At 41.9% G+C, this 24,674-nt stretch overlaps 1 protein-coding gene across 1 annotated transcript in view; it reads right to left on the bottom strand.

The window, feature by feature from the left end:
• The window catches only part of LOC135527416 (uncharacterized), a 77,194-nt gene extending 54,858 nt beyond the window's left edge, over positions 1-22,336 (bottom strand). Inside the window, exon 1 of the mRNA XM_064955956.1 lies at positions 22,216-22,336. Coding sequence (XP_064812028.1) covers positions 22,216-22,336 — 121 coding nt within the window. The remainder of the gene's footprint in view (positions 1-22,215) is intronic.
• Between the last annotated feature and the right edge of the window lie 2,338 nt (positions 22,337-24,674).

The following is a 24,674-nucleotide window of genomic DNA, read 5'->3' as shown; positions in this document are numbered from 1 at the left end:
AGCTGAATAGAAAGGATATCTTCCTGTGTTAGGGGTCCTGTGTGGCTCAGTCGGTAGAGCATGGCGCTTGCAACGCCAAGCGTCGTGGGTTCGATTCCCGCTGGGACCACCCATATGTAAAAGTAGTGGCCCCAGCCGACTTGTAAGTCGCTTTGGACAAAAGCGTCTGCTAAATGGGATATATTATTATTATTATATTAAGTTCTTAACAAAGAAACAGGTCTTCCTATATGCATAATTCAGAGTTATTTATGCAACTTTAGTTGTGATGCAAATGTTGGGCTATGCGTTTAGATGTTTAATACATTATAAGGCGGCGTGATACATGGAAGGTGAAATGGCATGGAAGGCGTGAACTATGCTTTGTTTCTTGAGCAGGCTGCACACACTTCATCAGTCTCTCATTCACAATTTGACAAGCACTTTATAATGTTCTCACCAGACCTCAAATTTTCTGGCAGCATCCCCCTTGTTTGGCCATAATAACCCCATCCTGTAATGCAAACTCCAAAAAGTTCTGGGACACAGTAAAGTCCATGGAGAATAAGAGCACCTCCTCCCAGCTGCCCACTGCTCTGAGGCTCAGGAAAAACACTGTTACCACCGATAAATCAACTATAATTGATAATTTCAATAAGCATTTCTCTACTGCTGGCCATGCTTTCCAACTGGCTACCCCTAACCCGGTCAACTGCCCGGCACCCTCCACAGCAACCCGCCCAAGCCCCCACCATTTCTCCTTCACCTAAATCCAGATAGCTCAGGTTCTGAAAGAGCTTGTAAAATCTGGACCTCTACAAATCAGCTGGGCTAGACAATCTGGACCCTCTCTTTCTAAAATTGTCTGCCAAAATTGTTGCAACCCCTATTACAAGCCTGTTCAACCTCTCTTTCGTATCGTCTGAGATTCACAAATATTGGAAAGCTACCGTGGTCACCCCCCTCTTCAAAGGGGGTGGCACTCTAGACACAAATTGTTACAGACCTTTATATATATCCTACCCTGTCTTTCTAAGGTCTTCAAAAGTCAAGTTTACAAATGGATATTGCAATCTGGTTTCAGAGCTGGTCATGGGTGCACCTCAGCCACGCTCAAGGTCCTAAAAGATATCATAACCGCCATCGATAAGAGACACTACTGTGCAGCCGTATTCATCGACCTGGCCAAGGCTTTCGACTCTGTAAATCACCACATTCTTATTGGCAGACTAGACAGCCTTGGTTTCTCAAATGATTGCCTCTCCTGGTTTACCAACTACTTCTCTGATAGAGTTCAGTGATAGAGTTCAGTGTCAAATCGGAGGGCCTGTTGTCCGGACCTCTCTTAGTCTCTATGGTGGTGCCACAGGGTTCAATTCTCGGGCCGACTCTCTTTTCTGTATACATCAATGATGTCGCTCTTGCTGCTGGTGATTCTCTGATCCACCTCTACGAAGACGACACCATTCTTTATACCTCTGGCAACTCTTAGGGCAATGTGTTAACAAACCTCCAGACGAGCTTCAACGCCATACAAATCTTCTTCCGTGGCCTCCACCTGTTCTTAAATGCAAGTACAACTAAATGCATGCTATTCAATCGATCACTGCCCGCACCTGCCCGCCCGTCCAGCATCACTATCTTGGACGGCTCTGACTTAGAATACGTGGACAACTACAAATACCTAGGTGTCTGGTTGGACTGTGAACTCTCCTTCCAGACTCACATTAAGCATCTCCAATCCAAAATTAAATCTATAATCGGCTTCCTATATCGCAACAATGCATCCTTCACTCATGCTGCAAAAAATACCCTTGTAAAACTGACCATCCTACCGATCCTCGACTTTGGCGATGTCATTTACAAAATAGCCTCCAACACTCTACTGAACAAGTGCCATCCGTATTGTCACCAAAGCCCCATACACTACCCACCACTGCGACCTGTACGCTCTCGTTGGATGGCCCTCGCTTCAAACTCGCTGCCAAACCAACTGGCTACAGGTTATCTACAAGTCTCTGCTAGGTAAAGCCCCGCCTTATCTCAGCTCACTGGTCACCATAGCAGCACCCACTCGTAGCACACACTCCAGCAGGTATATCTCACCGGTCACCCCCAAAGCCATTTCCTACTTTGGTCGCCTTTCCTTCCAGTTCTCTGCTGCCAATGACTGGAACAAATTGCAAAAATCAATGAAGGTGGAGACTCATATTTCCCTCACTAGCTTTAAGCACCAGCTGTCAAAGCAGCTCACAGATGACTGAACCTGTACATAGATGGGCTGTTTACAGATGGGCTATCTACATAATCAACATACTGTATTTATTTATTCATCTTGCTCCTTTGCACCCCAGTATCTCTACTAGCTCATTCATCTTCTGCACATCTACCATTCCAGTGTTTAATTGCTATATTGTAATTACTTCACAACCATGGCCTATTTATTGCCTTAACTCCCTTATCAAGGATACCCGGGCCAGGTCAATTAGAAAGGCCTGCTCGCAGAAGTGTTTTAGGGAGCGTTTGACAGTGATGAGGGGTGGTCGTTTGACTGTGGACCCATAGCGGATACAGGCAATGAGGCAGTGATCACTGAGATCCTGGTTGAAGACAGCAGAGGTGTATTTGGAGGGCCAGTTTGTCAGGATGACGTCTATGAGGGTGCCCTTGTTTACAGATTTAGGGTTGTACCTGGTGGGTTCCTTGATGTTGTGTGTGAGATTGAGGGCATCTAGCTTAGATTGTAGGACTGCCGGGGGGGGGTCGGTAGCTTTGAAACAACATCCACAACAACCATGTTTTCCACTCAGTTTCAACCTGTCGTTGAACTTCTTTCTTCAAATTGATCGAGTGAGGTGAGTTTTAAAAGCATGATACTGTATTGATGTGATTTTCGATTGCATTTGCTTTGACATCAGAGTGGTTAGGGACAATAGAGCGCCGAGTACCAGGTCAATTTGTATTTAAATGTAACCTTTATTTAGCTAGGCAAGTCGGTTGAGAACAAATTCTTATTTATAATGACAGCCTAGGAACAGTGGGTTAATAGCTTTGTTCAGGGGCAGAATGACAGATTTTTACCTTGTCAGCTCGGGGATTCAATCTAGCAACCTTTAGCGACCTGACGATCATTAGAGAGCTGGGTACTACTAACGCATGCCCAGAGGGCATAAGAGGAGATTCCCGTGACTCAGCGGTCACATGGAAGTTGACTGCAGGTCATGACTCATGACTGCCAGAGTGGCGGTAATAAGGTCACACCAACAGCTGTACTGTGGTAGAAGGCATCTACTAAATGAGGACCCACTGTAAGTAACCAGGGAAAAGCTCCTACCTGATGAAGCACGAATCACATGATACACAAGCTCTGTTTCACTGCAAATGAGATACTAGGAATTCCTATGAGTATTCCTAGGAGTCTAGGAATACACTGCCTCTCAACTGACTGAATAGCGTGCTCTCTCTCTGTCGCTCTGTCTCACTCTCACACACACACTCGCAAACTCACTCTCTCTCTATACTCTTGAGTTTGTAATATAATTCTATTGTATGCTCAGAGTACACATACAGTACGTTATCAATGTTCTCCATCCTTTCACCAGACGTCACCGCTTAAAGAAGTCTTTGCTTTTCCTGAAGATCCTATCACAACAAACAGTAGTGGAATATTGCTTCAGCAGTAAGTATCTTTGTAGGACATTGCAACTCAACTCAAGTTAATAATTGTACCCAAGCACTGTAGAAGTCCTAGCTCTATTCAAATCTCCACTAAGGGAGCCCAGACCTTTCACTATGAAGAACTACTTAGGCCCTTTGCAGAAATTAAAAAAATAAACTGATCACAATTAATGGGAAAACCACATATGGTGTATAGGTGTGAGAATTTTCCTTTTAATGAGGCAATACAAATGTGATGTTACTGTATTGTGACTACAATTAAAGGGCATTTAGTTGACTAAAATGTCCTACTGTTTGTCATTTTTTACAAAACCTACAGTAGACTAAATAATCATTCAAATTATACAAATGTGACAAAGACTTAATGATATAGTAGGCAAAATGACTAAGACTAAACTAAATCGAAAAAAGACTGGCAAAATGGATTGTGGATAGGGTTAAGACATTAAGTTTATACATTCATTCAGAATGGTTATGTTAAGGGTTATTTTTCTGGATAGGGTTAAAACATTGTTTAGATATTCTTTCAGAATGGTTAACCTAAAGTAAACATATATCACTGACAGATAGATAGACACACGGTCACACACACGTATAGCACACAGGCCCTTGCTTATCTTTTTGGAGTGAAGAGTTGTATGGGAGAAATGCCATGAGCCATAAGCCAGGGCTGCCGAGTCTCATACACTACCAATTACTGTGTGGAAAACCAATCAGACACACACTCTCTGATCTCCTCACACACGCTCTCATAAATTCACGTGTTCAAATATCACATGCGCATCAGTGGAGGCTCCTCAGAGGAGGAAGGGAGGACCATCCTCCTCAGTGAATTTCATAAAAATGTCAATAGTGAAAGATAAAAGATATATCCTTTTTAGATGAAACTATACTAAATATATTCACCTCACCAAATAATCAATTAAAACACACTGTTGTGCAAAGACGGTCTACAGTAGCCTCAGCAGCACTCTGTAGGGTAGCACCATGGTGTAGCCAGAGGACAGCCAGTTTCCGTCCTCCTCTGGTTACCTTGACTTCAATACAAAACCTAGGAGGCTCATAATTCTCACTTCCTTCCATAGATATAAACTGTAATTATGGCCACTTCCATACTTTCAGAGGTCTTGCAGCATGAACTGACATGTTGTCCACCCAGAGACAACGGAGAATGTATCTGGTACTGAAAGCATAAGCTACAGCTAGCTAGCACTGCATTGCACAAAATATGTTGAGTAGTTGACTCAAAGAGAAAGACAATAGTTGAACAGTTTTTAAATACATTTATTTAAAACATTTAGGAGAAGCAAGAGAGAAAAAGAGAGAACATCCTCCTCAGTCAATTTCATAAAAATAAAAATAGTGAAACATTGAAAAGTGATCCTTTATAGATACACAGTATTTATTACAACTTCTGAAGGACGTCCTCCAACCTATCAGAGCTCTTGTAGCATGTACTGATATGTTGTCCACCCAATCAAAGGATCAGAGAATGAGAGGATCTAGTTCTGAAAGGATAAGCTACAGATAGCTAGCCCTACAGTGCATAATGTGGTGAGTAGTTGACTCAAAGATGGAGAACACTATAGTTTAACAGTTTTGAATAAATTAATTTCTTGAAAAAATAGGAATCAAGAGAGAGAGCTAGCAAATGCAGCTAGCTAGTTTAGCCTACTCAAACACCCGGCTCAAACATATAGGACTGCTAGGTTAGCTAGCTGGCTATAGCTATACAACACTGGAACTCTTCCAAGTCAAGGTAAGCTTTAAATGTATTAATTTATTGCCACTGGGGCCTGCCGGTATAACTGCTAATCTGCTTGCTGACTGTACACAGTAATGCATTGTTGTAGCGGGTTTACTAATGTGTTAGTTCTAGTAGCTATGTAGAGTAAGACGTTACTAACATTGTTAGCTAATATGGTGACAACAACGTAGGCTGTGTGTAGGGGTTAGCATTTATGATATGAAGGTTTGGCTTTTTCGCCTGATCACAGACAGCTGATGTGTTGTGCACAGAGAGCGTGAGAAGGATTTATACAATGAGCAAATGTTCATGCTGTTTGTATGTGGCTGTTATGAAAGTGAACTGTGTTTGTGTGTGATCAGGGGTGTATTCTTTCCACTGATTCAGTTGGAAAACATTTTTTCAACGGAAGCAAACAGAATGAAATGGGGATAAACATACTTGGATTTGTCCAATAGAAACTCTTGTTCGCAACTTTTTGACTAATGAGGACACCATAGATCAGCTAGATGCAGGAAAGAGTGTGCAAGGCGGTAATGAACATATGAGTCACTGTTTCTTACTTTTATTACTCAAATTTCTCTCAACCTGTTCACATACGTTCTAACCATCCCTTCACGGGCTAGGTTGAAACAACCTCATGATGGGTAGAGGGAACATGTTTGTATCATGTTGTAGCCTAATCCTATTATCATGACTTGGCCCTTTCTGGGTGTAGATCGTGGCTCCCACCCCCTCTCCTAAACCCAGGTTTTGTTATCTCAGGTCTTGTTAACTCAGGTCATACATTTCTGGCAGAGACTCTCCCCCTGGTCATGCAGAAAGAGAGGGAGAGAGAACAAAGGACTTCACTTGGCCAAACTACTAAATCCCCAAAATGGGAGAATTAAACCATTTCTACTTTTGAGAATGTGAGAATGGTTCGTGGACACTGAAGGAAAAATTACGATGAGTGTGTATCATTTGGTGATCTCATGAAGGACAGGAAACACACATAACTGTATCTCTTCAAGTGTACTTTTCCCAGCTGTCAGGTTTACATCTAAATATTGTGAAACGTATGTGGTTAAACATGAACTTTTTGCAAAAAGTTGTAATGTGATGTTAACCTTCTAAATGAGAGTTTGGATTTTCATATAAAGATTAACTAGTCAGTGGCCACACCCCCGTGAGCCCAGACATCACATTAGGCATCATGAACCGCACTAAGGTTGCAAATGGTTCAATTTCTAAGACCAAAACATGCCAGGTGACGCTGGTGTGTGAAGTGGTTTAAACTACAAAGAGACCCACAGTAAGTCGGACATCTTGAGTGGTTAAAACCTCTACAAACGATAAGACTAGAAAACCATCCCTTGTGGAGCTTTGGCTACACGGCTAGAAATGGTTAAACTCTGAGACTATCGAGTCACTACAGAATAAGTGAGAAAATCTAGTTAACACAGCTAGAAATGACATAAACCTAGGAAAAGAATACAGACAACCGCCGAAACATCTATCTATGAGAACATTTCCGAATAGAAATCTGAAGTATCCATTCTAACAACCATGAGATACTTTGATCTTCGGGGAAATGCAACCAGAGAGACTCTGATGAACCCTCCGACGGACTGGATTTCCACAGAGAAGACAACAACAACATAAGGGCATAAATATAAATTGCAATTTATTTTCAAATGTGTGGTTGTTCATGTAAAGTATTAGCAATTTCTATGAGTGTAGTAATCCTCTGAGTTTTCCGCTCTTGAACCGCCCTCCCCTTTCTTTTGTCTACCCAGCCGTCATACCGGTTTCGTCCGCTAGGGACATTTCTTTGTACCATGTAGCAACCCAATGTATAATATCTACTGTTTGTTTGTCATGTTTTTCTGTGATTTGATTAGTTTGTAAATAAATAATTAAGCCAATTTGTATATTGCTTATTCATAATTTATGCTAGGGTTCGTGCAGAGAACCAAGAATTTTACGACGTTCAAATGAGACTGATAGAAGGTAAAGAATAATTAATGATTGACTGCTATTGATATAAAAGATTTTCAGATCTTTAAGAGTGTATTCGGGAGGTAGCCGCTCTATATAAACTATTGCTTCCGTGGTGCCCCGGATTCTTAATGAGTAAGTTATTGCCTGATTAATTTAATCAGATAATTAAACGTCAGGTAATTGATTTGAAAATGACATGTAATCACATTAAGGATACTAGAGACACGACATTCATGATGCCCCTTGCAAGGAATCTAAAATAGGATGAGACTTTAATTTTGATTCTGCCTATATAAAATTGAAAAGCAGATTGCATTATTCACCAGAGTATATTATACAGCAAGGGAGTTGTAGACAGGAATTATTGGTTGTGTGTGTGGTTGCCTGTTTTTCCTTTAATTTTTACATTTTTTACCCCCTTTCTCCCCAATTTCATGGTATCCAATTGTTAGTAATTACTATCTTGTCTCATCGCTACAACTCCTGTACTGGCTCGGGAGAGACGAAGGTCAAAAGCCATGCGTCCTCCGAATCACAACCCAACCAAGCCGCACTGCTTCTTAACCCAGCGAGCCTCCAACCTGGAAGCCAGCCACATCAATGTGTCAGAGGTGTCAGGGTTTACCAGAATTGGACCCAGAAGCAGACCAGGACAAGGAGAGTAGTAAGAAGTTGAGTATTTATTTACAAGTGAATGTGAATGGGTAGATATATCCAGGTGGCGTAGCGGGCAGCGGTGGTGAGTTGATGGGAGTAAATAGGTGGATCCAATGGGGTAGCGGAATTCTCCGACGACCAGGCGGGAATGGGGTAAATGATCCGGGTGAGTAACTGAAGACAGAACAAACGGAGGTAAGTTTAAGGCAAGCAATACGTAAAAAACAACAAAACAAATTCTATCCAACTTGAGGCTGATACTATGGCACGACATACTGTTCATGGCTAACGATCCGGCAGGGAATGGATGTCAGGTCAGAGCTTTTGAAGGGGAGAGGTGATGATCAGGACAGGTGTGCAGATTACTGATGGGATACAGGTGCGGGTGAACATCGATCTCCCAACAAGCTAATTCGCCCGGCAACCAGACAGGGTGTGTTCCAGGACACCGGAAACACACTCCAGGACAGAAACACAGGCAAACACAGACTCAGGAAGCGGGATTCGTGACAGGAGGAAACACAGTGCACCCGGCCCGCCACAGGAGCTGGTGCGCAATGAGACAAGGATATCCCTACCGGTCAAACAATCCCTAACCCAGGCGATGCTAGGCCAATTGTGCATCGCCCCAAGGACCTCCCGGTCGCAGCCGGCTGTGACAGAGCCTGGGCTCGAACCCAGAGTCTCTGGTGGCACAGCTAGCGCTGCGATGCAGTGCACTAGACCACTGCACCACCCTGCGTGTGGTTGCCATTAGAAGTGTCCCAGTGTCGTGTATTTGACAACGTCAGTGTATTGAGTTGTTAAAGTTCAAATGTAGTCTGTTAGGCCAAACGTGTACTTATTCTGAGTGATTCAGACAGTATTAATTTCTAGAGCGAGGGAATAGAGCCAGATAATTATAGTAATTTGAGAGATAGATGCGTTGGTGCTATTTCTGTCTCTCGTGTTTCAGGATCGGGTAGAGTAGGTCAATATTAATTTCTCAAGCGAGGAAACAGGGCCAGCTGATTGAAATTTGAGGAGATATTAGCTAGCTTGACAAGTGATAATTCTCTGTCCCTCGCGTTTTCAATAGCGTGAGGAGACCACGGTGCATTTCAATGTTTTGCTACCAATTTCGGTAAACCATCGCAAAAATAACGCAGAGAAATGGTTTGAACGTAATACATTATAAGTAAAACTGTTCCCTTGCTCTTTTGTGCTTTGAAGTGAGATTTCTGTACAAATAGGATTAGCTTAGCACTAGATGCTACAGCTAACAAAGGAACAGCAGCCATTTTGTTTTCTTGTGTCACACTGAATTTCCTCCTCCTTTGCCTGACGGAAGTCCTGCCCTTTGTACATCCGTTTAATTTCATATTTCTGCGATCAGTGACCCCTGGTGGTGCAGAATCGCCAGTACATTTATTTAAAAATAAATATTTAGGTGACACAAACGTGGAGCACGTTTTAGTGGTTTCTTATGATATCCAGCCCATCGCAAGTGATTGGATATCGATGTCTCATTCAATTGAACTAATAAGTACATTTGCCAGATTTACCTTTCCAGGTGCATCTTTGAAATAATATCCAAATATATTGGTTCTACAATGAGAAAATGTAAACTTTTCCACATTAACCTGTTGATGCTCTGGGGGCGCTATTTCATTTTTGGATGAAAAACGTTCCCATTTTAAACAAGATATTTTGTCACAAAAAGATGCTCGACTATGCATATAATTGATAGCTTTCGAAAGAAAACACTCTGACGTGTCCAGAACTGCCAAGATATTTTCTGTGCGTGCCCTAGAACGTGAGCTTCAGGCAAAACCAAGATGAGACGGCATCCAGGAAATGAGCAGGATTTTTGAGGCTCTGTTTTCCATTGTCTCCTTATATGGCTGTGAATGCGAGAGGAATGAGCCTGCCCTTTCTGTCGTTTCCCCAAGGTGTCTGCAGCATTGTGACGTATTTGTAGGCAGATCATTGGAAGATTGACCATAAGAGACCACATTTACCAGGTGTCCGCCCGGTGTCCTGCGCCGAAATTGGTGCGCAAAAGTCACCTGCCAGTATTTTTCCATGGGATACAGAGAGGAAAGCAAGCTTCCACGAACTGCATATCAATGAAGAGATATGTGAAAAAACACCATGAGGATTGATTCCAAACAACGTTTGCCATGTTTCGGTCGATATTATGTAGTTAATCCGGAAAAAGTTTTACGTTGTAGGTGACTGAATTTTCGGTTCGTTTCGGTAGCCAGACGCAATGTAGAAAACGGAACGATTTCTCCTACACACAGACGCTTTCAGGAAAAACTGCGCATTTGGTATGTAACTGAGAGTCTCCTCATTGAAAACATCAGAAGCTCTTCAAAGGTAAATGATTTTATTTATTTGGTTATCTGGTTTTTGTGAAAATGTTGCGTGCTAAATGCTACTCAAAATGCTATGCTAGCTTTGCATACTCTTACACAAATTAGTCAATTTCTATGGTTCAAAAGCATATTTTGAAAATCTGAGATGACAGTGTTGTTAAGAAAAGGCTAAGCTTGAGAGCAGACGCATTATTTTCATTTTATTTGCGATTTTCAGAAATCGTTAACGTTGCGTTATGCTAATGAGCCTGAGGCTTTAGTCACGATCCCGGATCCGGGATGGGGAGTTTCAAGAAGTTAACCTAGATCAACAAGGTTCTCAGGTTAATTTAAAGTTTAATTCCCAAATAGCCTATACAGGTTTGATTTATCATTAACATGGATTAATCAGTTAAATTTGCTTTTGCAAAGCTCAGTACAAAAACTCAGTACTGACGGAAGTCCCGCCTCCAGCAGGAATCCCATGTGGCTTCGGCCTTAGGGATAAGTGAACCTAATGGTGAATATACCATAACATTTGCTCTTCTGGTTACACTTATGATAATCCAGTAAATCTCAATTGATTGGATATCATCGTCTCATCCAATTTAATAAGTTAAATTGTTGAACATACCTTTCAGGTTCTAAACGTTCCAATATTAACCTAGATGAACCAACCTCTCAGGTTTATATAAGTTTAATTCCCAGATACCTGAATAGGCTATGATTAATCATTATCATTGATTAATCAATTCAAGTTGCTTTTGCAAATTCATTCACATCCAACTCAATGGTTCATTAACGTCTATATATAGATTAAAATCGCCTTTGCAGCTTCCAACATATTCCAAATCCAAACTTGGAAAAATAGAAATAAAAGGCCTCTCCTCTCAAATGTTCTAATAATGTGCAAGCTATCAGAGCGAGTTCCCACTCCCCCGCTAATTAGTGAAACCTCACCCATAAAAGGATTGATCTCTGACCTCAGCAGTGATACCAACCCTAACTATGCCATTAACGTAAAAACAGTAGAAATCTCGACAAATCCAAAATCAACCATCGGGTGCAAGCCTTGTAAAGGTTCTCTCCAGTTTAGCCCTGATGTCTTGCCATCCAAGATTGGAATTGTTCCAATACTGCAGTGCACAGCTGATGCACAGGCAGGACATGGTAGACATAAAGGGACAGGTGGAGAGAACCGGGAAACTGAGGGCAAACACAGAAAAGATAAAAATTCTTCTAGCTATGGAACTGCATTTGAAACCTGAATAATTGAATGTAGTTGCAAAAACTTATGATGACGAATGAGCATAAACTCTTCAACAACATCATCTTCTGGGGCAGCAGGGTAGCCTAGTGGTTAGAGTGTTGGACTATTTTTTTTATTTTACCTTTATTTTACTAGGCAAGTCAGTTAAGAACAAATTCTTATTTTCAATGATGGCCTAGGAACAGCCTGTTCAGGGGCAGAACGACAGATTTTGTACCTTGTCAGCTTGGGGATTTGAGCTTGCAACCTTCCGGTTGCTAGTCCAATGCTCTAACCACTAGGCTACCCTGCCGCCATGACTAGTAACCGGAAGGTAACTGGAAGGTTGCAAGTTCGAATCCCCGGGCTGACAAGGTACAAATCTGTCGTTCTGCCCCTGAACAGGCACTTAACCCACTGTTCCTAGGCCGTCATTGAAAATAAGAATTTGTTCTTAACTGACTTGCCTAGTAAAAAAAACAAAAAAAACATTGTCTTCTACAGGAACAACTCGATTTAGCCAAAACTAAATACAGTGATGTCCATGCCAAACTATATAAATCGGACAAGTTATTTACAAACCAGAATGCTCAACTTGATAACTTGCATGCAGTTTTGTTGGACGTTACGCAAAGTAACAATGTTCTACTCAACATGCTGCAGACCAAAGACGATCAGTTAATGAACACAATGACTAAGTTGGATGACAGGTCAGCAGAACTCATTGAAGTCGCTGGCCAAATGAATGATGCGAGAACTTCTGTGATAAAGATGGAAATATTGATTTCTAAGCAAATGGAGAAAATCTCATTACTGAATCTCTCTTTCCGTACTCAAGACCTCTATCTGCAAACAATGACAGATAAGTTTGAGACCAAAAGGAGGAAGTGCACCCGTGTCCAAAATCAGTACTCTAAGCATTCAAGTGGACTCTGCAATGTAGCAGAAAACCACCCTTAGGTACAATCTGGTGGATTTCGAGGATGGTCACGCGCTATAGCGTGACTACCCAACCAAGCAACCGGAGTCCGGTACTCAAAGGAGTGAAGATGATAGAAGGTTTTAGACTTTGCCTCCCTCATGTGTCCCTCAGTCTTCTCCTATTGGCCATTCGGCACTGAGTACTATGGTGTCTCTTCGCCTTCCCCCAATTTCCCCACAGGATGAAGGCAACTCTCTCCGCCCGCTTGGCGTGGAATGCCTTAACAAACTTGTCAAGAATTTCCCCACCTTTGACCCCATTCCAGGTCAGCCAAACGATACTGAGATGTTTCTAGCTAGCATAGAGTACGCATTGGGTTCTGACCGGGTTACTTTTTGAAGTGAACGTTGAAAAGACATGTGACGAGGTTCACTCGTCTACAACAGCAACACATGCTAAATGACTACTCTAAACTTTCTACAGCTTTGACATTAGAATTCAGTGGTTCTGCGACTCGCAAACACGATAGCTCACTGGCTAACACTGTCAGACAAGCTTGGAATGAACACCCACAATCTTACTATCATAGGCTTCTTTTAGCTTACTTTGGCCTACACACTGAAACAGGAATTACTGAGCAGGAATTAAAGAGCTGTTACCATTCTAGACACCAGGTCCGCAGGGATTAACACCCTTAGCAAGGACGTTAAAAACCAAATTTCTCCCCCTCTCACTCAAGACCCTATCCAGGGCATGCTTGATTAAGAAACAAGCCAACAGGCTTTGTCTATAGACTCTGATGCAAAGGTTGCGAAGAAAAATATCAAAAACTTTGTTAAAACAAAGCCCACTCAAAATCAGGAAAGTCAATCTGCATTCACCTTGAACAGAAATGGCACATCATGTCATTGCGAAAGACCACTCCACTTTGTGGGGAATATGATTAAACTCTCAAACATTGTTCAATGATCTCAAAAGGTCATTGAAGCCAACTAAACGTTGGTTAAAATTGGAACGATGAGACACTACACTTCGAGGTTTCTCTCAGACTACCTTGCCTCTCACTTTGAGAGTCATCAGAAACTACACTTCCAGGATGTATCGCTCGTTCACCCAGTGTATGTTACCAGCCTGGAATCTGAACCCCTGCTATTCGGAGCAGACTTGATGGATTGGTAACTCCCACTACTGATGGATTGGAAAACCAACCATCTATGGTCACAGATTACAGTGCCTTTTCCACAGACCACACTGTCTTCCCCTAATGAATGCAATGCATTCATCCAAGAAAAAGATGTTTGAAACTTCTTGGTGCAGAATCCGATCCAAGCAGATACTACAATGTCTCGATACATTCAATCAACAAACCTGATTGGCCATTCTTTTCATGATTTCGAGCAAGCAACTTCCCTCCTCCTTGAAGTCGTGTAATACTGTAGGTGAGATTAACTCCTCTTGCCCTTCGGGCACTTCTGCAAGCACTGCGTCCGTAAAACATGGACTCGCAGAGTGTACTCTGCTTCCGATGATAGATATTCCAATTTGTGGTGACCTGTCACCCCTTAAAATGACACTATTGTTGTCAGTCCAGCAACTGACGCGATGACTTCCACTGGTGAAACACTTTGCGATATCACAGACAGATATCCTCGTCTCAGTTCGCAGGTACTGAAGAGGTTGCCACACAGATGCTGTGGTGACTGACAGGCCTCGACAGCCACTTTGAAGCACAAACACCAGGAGACTTTGTTGAAAGGTTACAGCCACTCTCATAACGCGGCCGCTGATAACTTGTACATAGGGTCCGACCATTTCGGTTGTGCCTCGGATACCAACACCAACCGCTGGTGGGGGGGGGGGGGGTGTTCCCGAACCACAAGGGGGGGAATAGTAGCCCAGACCCATGATAAGACTCGTGGAGGCTGGTGGGGGGGGACGACTACGTGCAACACCGTACGAGGCCGCCAGAGCGGAAATCAAATTTAGTTCTCCCGTATGAGAACAGTAAGGCGCAGACAGGCCCCTAGACGGGTTATAGTCTTAGAACACATCTAAGATATTACTGAGGTGTATCACACTGGTCATAAAATAAGTCCAGTGGGCTTCCACCTCTGAAACAAACGGCAAAAATAGTAATGCCTTGCCGTGTGTAGTTTCAACTACAATACAACTAGTAAAATGTTCTAATCATGTGTTCCGGGAAGATAATATTTCAGAATAAATCGGTAGGACAACTGGTCCCCTTGAGTACCTGCACCAATGCCAGCACAGTCAGTCCAGCAACAATCAGTAAGAGGATTAGAGCCCTCACAAGTCAAATTGCTATTGTTAATAGCAACAGAGGAGTTAGTAGTCACTCAGAATGCAAAACTTGTAAGGGAATCTCCAGAACCCTCTTCTGATGGTCAACACACATGTCACTAATAAATAGAACCCTCCATATAGGAGGAAAGTTATTAAAGTCATGAACCATGATCATACCGCATACGACTAGTTCAGTGCTGAGAGATGACTTCCATCGTGAGGTGAGCTCCTCCGTGGATAACATAGCTATGAAAGACTTGTTCATACCCATCACCGCTACAATGGTGTAAGACACAGTGATGTGTAGTAAAACTACTACAGGTCTCCTTAACACGTCTTGAGGTCAACATCAATTCTTACTGACCTCCAGGCATCGACCTCGGATCACTTAAGGGTCAGAACAAAATACCAGCCTTAGTAAAGTTGAAAATATACTCTGAGGCCTTTGACTCGACAGCTACAGTAGTCACCAGTTTCTTCAGAGGTCCATTTGTCATCCCTGTAGACTTCCCGAAAACTGGTGCCTTGCAGCTGTAGACTTATCATGTAGTTATCAACTTAGGATAGTGCCCTAATAACACATCGCAGATTAGGAACGCCCTAGAGATGACACTAGACAATGCCATGATAGGGTCATTTTGCCAAGATTTTGAATGTATGTAGAATACAGTCCAATTAAATGATTAAGGTGTGACAACTATATTTTGTATATCTTTTGTTTATGCTTTCAATCCTTTTCATTCAATTTCCTTTGACACTTAGGAAGTCATAGAGCCATAAACAAGTTCCCCATACAACCATCACTTAGTGCCACAACGCCGCTCATTTGGGAAGAAATGTAATTATATAATTTGAGTGTGTGAGCGTTGCTAACATCTGCCTAAGTTACTGCCCAGATCTTCCAGTCTGGATGACCAGACCACAGGTCCGGAATGGCGATCCCAATCCGGACATCCACTGCCCATCCTTGTGGCAGCCTGTTCCATTTGCAGAAATCCCACCCGGGTCGACCACCAGAGGGGGAAAGCAACAGCGATTACCAACTGGACATCCACTGCCCATCCTAGTGTTGGACTGCTCTGCTTTCAGAAAGCCTACCAAGGTCAACCACCAGAGGGGGACTGCAATGGCAATCACCAACCAGGGCATCCACTGCCCATCCTAGTGTTGGACTGCTCTGCTTTCAGAAAGCCTACCAAGGTCAACCACCAGAGGGGGACTGCAACAATGATCTACAACCAGGACATCACATGGTCATTATTTTTATGTTGATTTGCAACTTGCAGGAAAATCACAAGATTTAAACCACCAGAGGGGGACTTTCATGACTTGGCCCTCTCTGGGAGTAGATTGTGGCTTCCCCTCCTCCCCCCTCTCACTCGCTCTCCTAAACTCAGGTTTTGTTATCTCAGATCATACATTCCTGGTAGAGACTCTCTCCCCTGGTCATGCAGAAAGAGAGGGCGAGAGCAACGAGAGAGAACAAATGACTTCACTTGGACAAACTCCTAAATCCCCCAAATGGGAGAATTAAACCATTTCTACTTTACTTTTGAGAATGTGGGAATGGTCGTTGGACAGTTATGATTAGTGTGTTTCATTTGGGGATCTCATGAAGGACAGGAAACACACATATGTGATTAAACATGAAACTATTTGTGAAAAGATTTATGTGATATTATCCTTCTAAATGAGAGTATGGATTTTCATATAAAGATTAACTAGTCAGTGGCCACACCCCCGTGAGCCCTGGCATCACATTTTGCATCATGGACCACTCTTTTCTACTGAAACGTATAAAACCCACTCCTGATGAAATTCACACCAGACCATGCAAACCTCAGTGTAAACTAAGGTTGCAAATGGTTGAAATTCTAAGACCAAAACATGCCAGGTGACGCTGGTGTGTGAAGTGGTTTAAACTACAAAGAGACCCACAGTAAGCCGGACATCTTGAGTGGTTAAAACCTCTACAAACGATAAGACTAGAAAACCATCCCGTGTGGAGCTTTGGCTACACTTCTAGAAATGGTTAAACTCTGAGACTATCGAGTCACTACAGAATAAGTGAGAAATTCTATACAAAACGAATTACTAGTCTGCAGCTAGAAATGACGTAAACCTAGGAAAAGAATACAGACAACTGCCGAAACAACTATTCTATGAGAACATTTCCGAATGGTACTCTGAGGTATCCATTCTAACAACCATAAAATACTTTGATCTTCGGCGAATCGCAACCAGAGAGACTGATGAAATCTCCAGCAGATGGACCGGATTCCAACAGAGAAGACAACAACGACGTACCGGTGTAAATATAATTTGCAATTTATTTTCCAATGTGTGGTCGTTCATGTAAAGTATTAGCAATTTCTATGAGTGTAGTAATCCTCTGTGTTTCCCGCTCTTGAACCGCCCTCCCCTTTCTTTTGTCTACCCAGCCGTCATATCGGTTTCGTCCACTAGGGACATTTCTTTGTACCATGTAGCAACCCAATGTATAATACCTATTTGTTTGTTATGTATTTCTGTAATTTGATTAGTTATTAAATAAATAATTAAGCCAATTTGTAAATCGCTGATTCATAATTTATGCTAGGGTTCGTGCAGAGAACCAATAATTTTACGACGTTCAGATGAGACTGATAGAAGGTAATGAACAATTAATGATTGACTGCTATTGATATAAAAGATCTTCAGATCTTTAAGAGTGTATTCGGGAGATAGCCGCTCTATATAACTAATGCTTCCGTGGTGCCCCGGATTCCGAATGAATAAGTTATTGCCTGATTAATTTAATCTAAATTTGAAAATAGCATGTCTCCCCATTAAGGATACTAGAGACACGTCACTATCAATGTTACATTGAGCTGGGTGAAAGGAATATGCATGACATAGAAATGCTGTAATAGAAGACCATGCTCGTATTTTTTTGTTGTTGATTTGATTATAAGGGGGATTGAGTGTTGATGTTGATACGTTGTGTTTACTAAAGCGGTTTCTGCCCTCTAATCAGTTTCCTAATCCACATCTCCTGCAAAGTTCACAACCATCAATGTAAAACTCACAAAATTCCAAGTCCGTCATTATTCTTTAATGTCCTGGTAGTGAAGAAAGAGATTGACTTCAGCAGGGTTGCATGAGTCCGTGGCACAGCCTGATATCAATGATGTGGCACAGTACTTACAGGACATTACCTCTGATTAGATGCAATCCCATGACTCCGGATCCAAAGGTTGCGTGTTCAGTGATACACTATTCTTTGTGTGTTGTTTTTCCCTATCCCAAACCTTAACCCTTAACATAACTATTCTGAATGAATGTCTAAACTTAATGTTTTAACCGTATTAACCTCGAATTTTGACGTTTGGAGAAATGGAGCAATGTGGACAAGGAGGACCATGGTGTCAAAAACACTTCGAAATTTGACGCTTGGAGCAATGTTAATCTTGCCACTCTTTTTTAGTTTTAGTCTAGTCTTAGTCATTTTGACTAAAATATCATTAAGTCTCATCTTTGACATTTGAATAATGATTTAGTCTAGTTATTGTCAAAATAGTCCGGTCAACAATTAGCCCTAGTCCGGTCAACAATTAGCCTAGCCGGAGATATGCTTTATGAATGTAAAATGCGGCCCACCAATGCATGATAATAAAGACAAAAATGTAGAGCCAGTATTATGGGTCATATCTTTTGAATGGTAAGGGCTAGAAACAACCGTTTTCTCTGAGGAAAAGAGGGAGACTTGTCGAAACTGGCTATGAAATACAGTGGGGAAAGTCAGAGAGTTGAGCGAGACTACAAATTCAACGACAGCCAACTTTTCTATACTCATGGGTTGTTTTTCTATTAAACACAATGCTGCTATTGTTTTTCATTTTGAAAAGCTGCTTGTGTTTCTTAACCACGGAAAGGGTAGCTAACTCAAAGGCTCACACTGGGCACAGAGTATCCTTCCCACTGTTGAAAATAATTGCTCTGCACATCTGTGCAACTAATTAAAATTTTGATTATCACTGAAAAGCGCTCAATCTCTCCAAAAGCTCTTGTCCAGTCCATTTGCAGTCAGACTAGCCACCTCCTCTAATTACCTGGCTTCAGCTGCACCTTTGTTTAAGAAACTCAATATTTTGTCTATTTATGACATTAATGTACACCAATTATGCACTTTCATCTACAAATACTCATACCTCCCAGACAGTTTACCTAAACCCTTCAGTGGATTATTTCAGGTTAATTTTGAAATCCATCTATATAACACAAGACACTGCGATAACCTTCTCCCTCCCCACAGCTGCACCCCACATAGTAAATTCTGTATCAGACACAGAGGTACCGTACCCTGGAATTCTTATCTTCACGTTGCCAAAACCTCATCATCCCTCAGTAACTTCAAGCAAAGACTGTGTGTCAGCCTGATGAACCAAACGACCCAATAATCCCCTCCATGTAGCCTAACTCTCACACTCGCACACACACACATAATCGAACATGGTTTTTCTACTTATATTTCTGGTGTGGTTTTCATATAAGCCCTTTTTGGCTTCCAACCTCCGTTTTTACCAGTTGTTTTATCTGTACTGTTTTGTTGTTCACTTATTTTCTTTGGTCCGAATAAATAAAACCTAAGATTTTAGTCACAGAGATAATTTTGCCTCGTTTTTGTTTAGTTATAGTTTTTTTCTGGGTCCATTTAGTCAGTTATAGTCTCGTCAATTGCCACGGAAATATAGGTGTTGGACGAATATTTCATTCACATTTTTTTGCTGATGAAATTTACACTGGTTTGGAGTAACTTTTGAAGTTTGAGAAAGGTGGATAAACGTCAGAATCTGAAGTCAAAATGCTCTCATCTTATCCATCAACATAGACATGGCTCTAACTCCTCTACCTCCATAATGAGATGGGTGCAGGCCAGGCATAGGGTGCAGGCCAGGCAGCAGGCTGTTAGCCAGCCTGCCAGATTAGTGGAGTCTGCCACTCGCCAGTCAGTGTAGTCAGGTTAGCTATCCCCATTGAGACCGTATCTGTGCCTCGATCGAGGTAGAGCAAAACTCAACATGGCTGTGTTCGATTTAACAATCTCACTGGAATAAAGACCTCCATTCCTGTCATTATTGAAAGAGATTGTGATATCGCACATCTCAAAATAGGCGTACTTAATGTTAGATCCCTCACTTCCAAGGCAGTCGTAGTCAATTAACTATTCCCTGATCATAATCTTGTCATCTAACAGTTCCACAACAACTACCTAATACACACAAATCTAATTAAAGGAATGGAACAAGAATATACACATATAAATATAAGGATGAGCGGTGGCCGAGCGGCATAGGCAAGATACAATAGATGGTATAATATACAGTATTTACATATGAGATGAGTAATGTAAGATATGTAAACATTATTAAAGTGACTAGTGATCCGTTTAATAAAGTGGCAATGATTTCAAGTATGTATATAGGCAGCAGCCTCTCTGTGTTAGTGATGACTGTTTAACTTCTTGTGTCGTGAAATCCCGGATACGGGATCCTATTTATAGCCTCAAGCTCATTAGCATAACGCAACGTTAACTATTCATGAAAATCGCAAATGAAATGAAATAAATATATTTGCTCTCAAGCTTAGACTTTTGTTAAAACCTCTTGATACTCCCCATCCCGGATCGTGACTAAAGCCTCAGGCTCATTAGCATAACGCAACGTTAACGATTTCTGAAAATCGCAAATAAAATGAAAATAATGCGCCTGCTCTCAAGCTTAGCCTTTTCTTAACAACACTGTCATCTCAGATTTTCAAAATATGCTTTTGAACCATAGCAAAACAAGCATTTGTGTAAGAGTATTGATAGCTAGCGTAGCATTTAGCGTAGCATTTAGCGGGCAACATTTGCACAAAAACCAGAAAAGGATTCAAATAAAATCATTTACCTTTGAAGAACTTCGGATGTTTTCAATGAGGAGACTCTCAGTTACATAGCAAATGTTCAGTTTTTCCTGAAAGATTCTTTGTGTAGGAGAAATCGCTCCGTTTTGTACATCATGTTTGGGTACCAAAAAAAAACGAAAATTCAGTCATCAAAACGGCAAACTGTTTTCCAAATTAACTCCATAATATCGACAGAAACATGGCAAACACTGTTTAGAATCAATCCTCAAGGTGTTTTTCACATATCTCTTCATTGATATATCGTTCGTGGATGTCTACTTTCTCCACTGAATCGCTTGGAAAAAGACGTGCAGTTGAAGATGACGCACCAATTTCGACGGAGGATACTGGGCGGACACCTGGCAAATGTATTCTGTTATAGTCAATCTTCCAATGATATGCCTACAAATACGTCACAACGCTGCAGACACCTTGGGGAAACGATAGATCGGGCAGGCTCATTCCTTGCGCATTCACAGCCATATAAGGAGACAATGAAAAACAGAGCCTCAAAAATCCTGCTCATTTCCTGTTTGAAGTGTCATCTTGGTTTCGCCTGTAGCATCAGTTCTGGGGCACTCACAGACAATATCTTTGCAGTTTTGGAAACGTCAGAGTGTTCTCTTTCCAAAGCTATCAATTATATGCATAGTCAAGCATCTTTTTGTGACAAAATATTGCGCTTAAAACCAGCACGTTTTTTATCCAATAATGAAATAGCGCCCCCATAGATGTGAAAGGTTAACAGTCTGATGGCCTTGAGATAGAAGCTCTCTCGGTCCCAGCTTTTGAAGCACCTGTACTGACCTCACCTTCAGGATGGTAGCGGGGTGAACAGACAGTGGCTCGGGTGGTTGTTGTCCTTGATGACGTTGAGTAAGACGGTGTTTTGCTGACAACACACTCCGAGTGCCCTCACCTCCTCCCTGTAGGCTGTCTCGTCTTTGTTGGCAATCAAGCCTACTACTGTTGTGTCGTCTGCAAACATGATGATTGAATTGGAGGGGTTCATGGCCACAGAGTCATGAGTGAACCAGGATTACAGGAGGGGGCTGAGAACGCACCTTTGTGGGGCCCCAGTGTTGAGGATAAGCGAAGTGGAGATGTTGTTTCCTACCTTCAACACCTGGGGGCGGCCCGTCAGGAAGTACAGAACCCAATTGCACAGGGCGGGGTTGAGACCCAGGGTCTCTAGCATGGTGTTGAGCTTGGAGGGTACTATGATGTTGAATGCTGAGCTATAGTCAATGAACAGCATTCTTACATAGGTGTCTGTTTCTCTATCTCTATATACAGTATATATGTCAGTGTCTCTGTTTCTCTCTCTATATATATCTGTCCGTTTCTCTCTACATATGCCCTGCCTTTCTAAAGACTTCAAAAGTCAAATTAATAAACAGATCACTGACCATTTCGAATCCTACCGTACCTTCTCCGCTGTGCAATCCGGTTTCCGAGCTGGTCATGGGTGCACCACAGCCATGCTCTAGGTACTTAACGATATCATAACCGCCATCCGATAAAAGACAGTTCTTTGCAGCCGTCTTCATCGACCTGGCCAAGGCTTTCGACTCTGTCAATCACCGTATTCTTATCATCAGACTCAACAGCCTTGGTTTCTCAAATGACTGCCTAGCCTGGTTCACCAACTACTTCTCAGACAGAGTTCAGTGTGTCAAATCGGTCTCTTTGGGGGTACCAGAGGGTTCAATTCTCGGGCCAACTCTTTTCTCTGTATATATCAAAGATGTCGATCTTGCTGCCGGTGATTCCCTGATCCACCTCTACGCAGACGCACATACCAGATGCGCCCTTCATTTGATACTGTGTTAACCTCTTACACCTATGGTGGCGCTATTTCATTTTTGGAAGAAAAACGTTCCTGTTTTAAACAAGATATTTTGTCACAAAAAGATGCTCGACTATGCATATACTTGCTACTGTTCGAAAGAAAACACTCTGACGTGTCCAGAAATACAAATATCTTCTCTGTGCGTGCCCTTTAACGTGAGCTTCAGGCAAAACCAAGATGACTTGGCATCCAGGAAATGACAAGGATTTTTGAGGCTCTGTCTTTCATGATCTCCTTATATGGCTGTGAACGCAAGAGGAATGAGTCTGCCCTTTCTGTCGTTTCCCCAAGGTGTCTGCAGCATTGTGACGTATTTGTAGGCAGATCATTGGAAGATTGACCATAAGAGACCACATTTACCACGTGTCCGCCCGGTGTCCTGCGCCGAAATTGGTGCGCAAAAGTCACCTGCCAGTATTTTTCCATGGGGCACAGAGAGAGAAGCAAGCTTCCACGAACTGCATGTCAATGAAGAGATATGTGAAAAAACACCTTGAGGATTGATTCCAAACAACGTTTGCCATGTTTTGGTCGATATTATGTAGTTAATCCGGAAAAAGTTTCACGTTGTAGGTGACTGCATTTTCGGTTCGTTTCGGTAGCCAGGCGCAATGTAGAAAACGGAACGATTTCTCCTACACACAGACGCTTTCAGGAAACACTGCGCATCTGGTATGTAGCTGGGAGTCTCCTCATTGAAAACATCAGAAGCTCTTCAAAGGTAAATGATTTTATTTATTTGGTTATCTGGCTTTTGTGAAAATGTTGCGTGCTACATGCTACACAAAATGCTATGCTAGCTTAGCATACTCTTACACAAATTAGTCAATTTCTATGGTTCAAAAGCATATTTTGAAAATCTGAGATGACAGTGTTGTTAAGAAAAGGCTAAGCTTGAGAGCAAACGCATTATTTTAATTTTATTTGCGATTTTCAGAAATTGTTAACGTTGCGTTATGCTAATGAGCCTGAGGCTTAGTCACAATCCCGGATCCGGGATGGGGAGTTTCAAGAGGTTAACCTCTGTGCGCACAGATCCCATTAGCCGGATTAAATTCGACAACATCCAGTGAACTGGCAGAGCGCTATACTAATATTAAACATTCCTGAAAATACAAGTGTCTCACATGGTTCAAAAGCCTAGAATCTTGGTAACCCAACTGCGTTGTCAGATTTCAAAAAGGCTTTACTACGAAAGCATACGATGCGATTATCTGAGGACAGAGCCCCGTACCAAAATACTATTTCAACCAGCACAGGCGTAACAAAATCACAAATTGCAATAAAATAAATAATTTACCTTTGAAGATCTTCCTCTGTTTGCAATCCCAAGGCTCATTGTTACACAATGAATTTGTTTGATCAAATCCACTTTTATAGCCTAACACGAAACATTTTGTGAACCACTTGTGTCGTGAATTCCGTGTCATTCAACTTTCGACTAAACATTCGATGTAAATACACACACTAAACATGCGTTTATCCAGTCATGTTTGGTTTCATTGCAATCAACTGGTTGTGTGTAACACAACGCGGGACGTATTGACCGAAGAAACCGATTTGAAGACAACAGGCAATGACCTCATTGTGCACCAATTATTTGACCCCTGTTTTGTTGATTGACTGTATTTTAACCCAATGACCACTGATCGTCTTGAAATATAGCTTGGTAGGTAGCCAATGAGCTGAGGTAAACGGCAATATGTAATGTTTATGAGTTGGAAGACCAGACCATGTAAAAACTCGGGCATAAAGCGGGTAATTCGCCATTGAAGATTCATACTGGAAGGAGCTACGTGTGTTACGCACAGCAGTATTTCGGTAAAGCGCATCTTCAGCTATTTTTATATCAAACATTATGGCGACTAAGTCAGGGAAAGAAAAATCCAAGTCTAGATATACAGATGTACAAAAAAAATATAGAAGAAATTGATAGGGAAAGTGAGACAGAGTTGCTCCTGGACGAAGATTCAGTTAGCGAGCATGCATAACTATGATTCCCAGTTGGAAGATTATTTTTTGCATGGAAAGGACAT

This window comes from Oncorhynchus masou, chromosome 33, assembly GCF_036934945.1.
Source record: "Oncorhynchus masou masou isolate Uvic2021 chromosome 33, UVic_Omas_1.1, whole genome shotgun sequence".
Lineage (NCBI taxonomy): Eukaryota > Metazoa > Chordata > Actinopteri > Salmoniformes > Salmonidae > Oncorhynchus > Oncorhynchus masou.
Note: the sequence above shows the minus strand (reverse complement) of the source record. Positions and strands in the feature narration are given on the sequence as shown.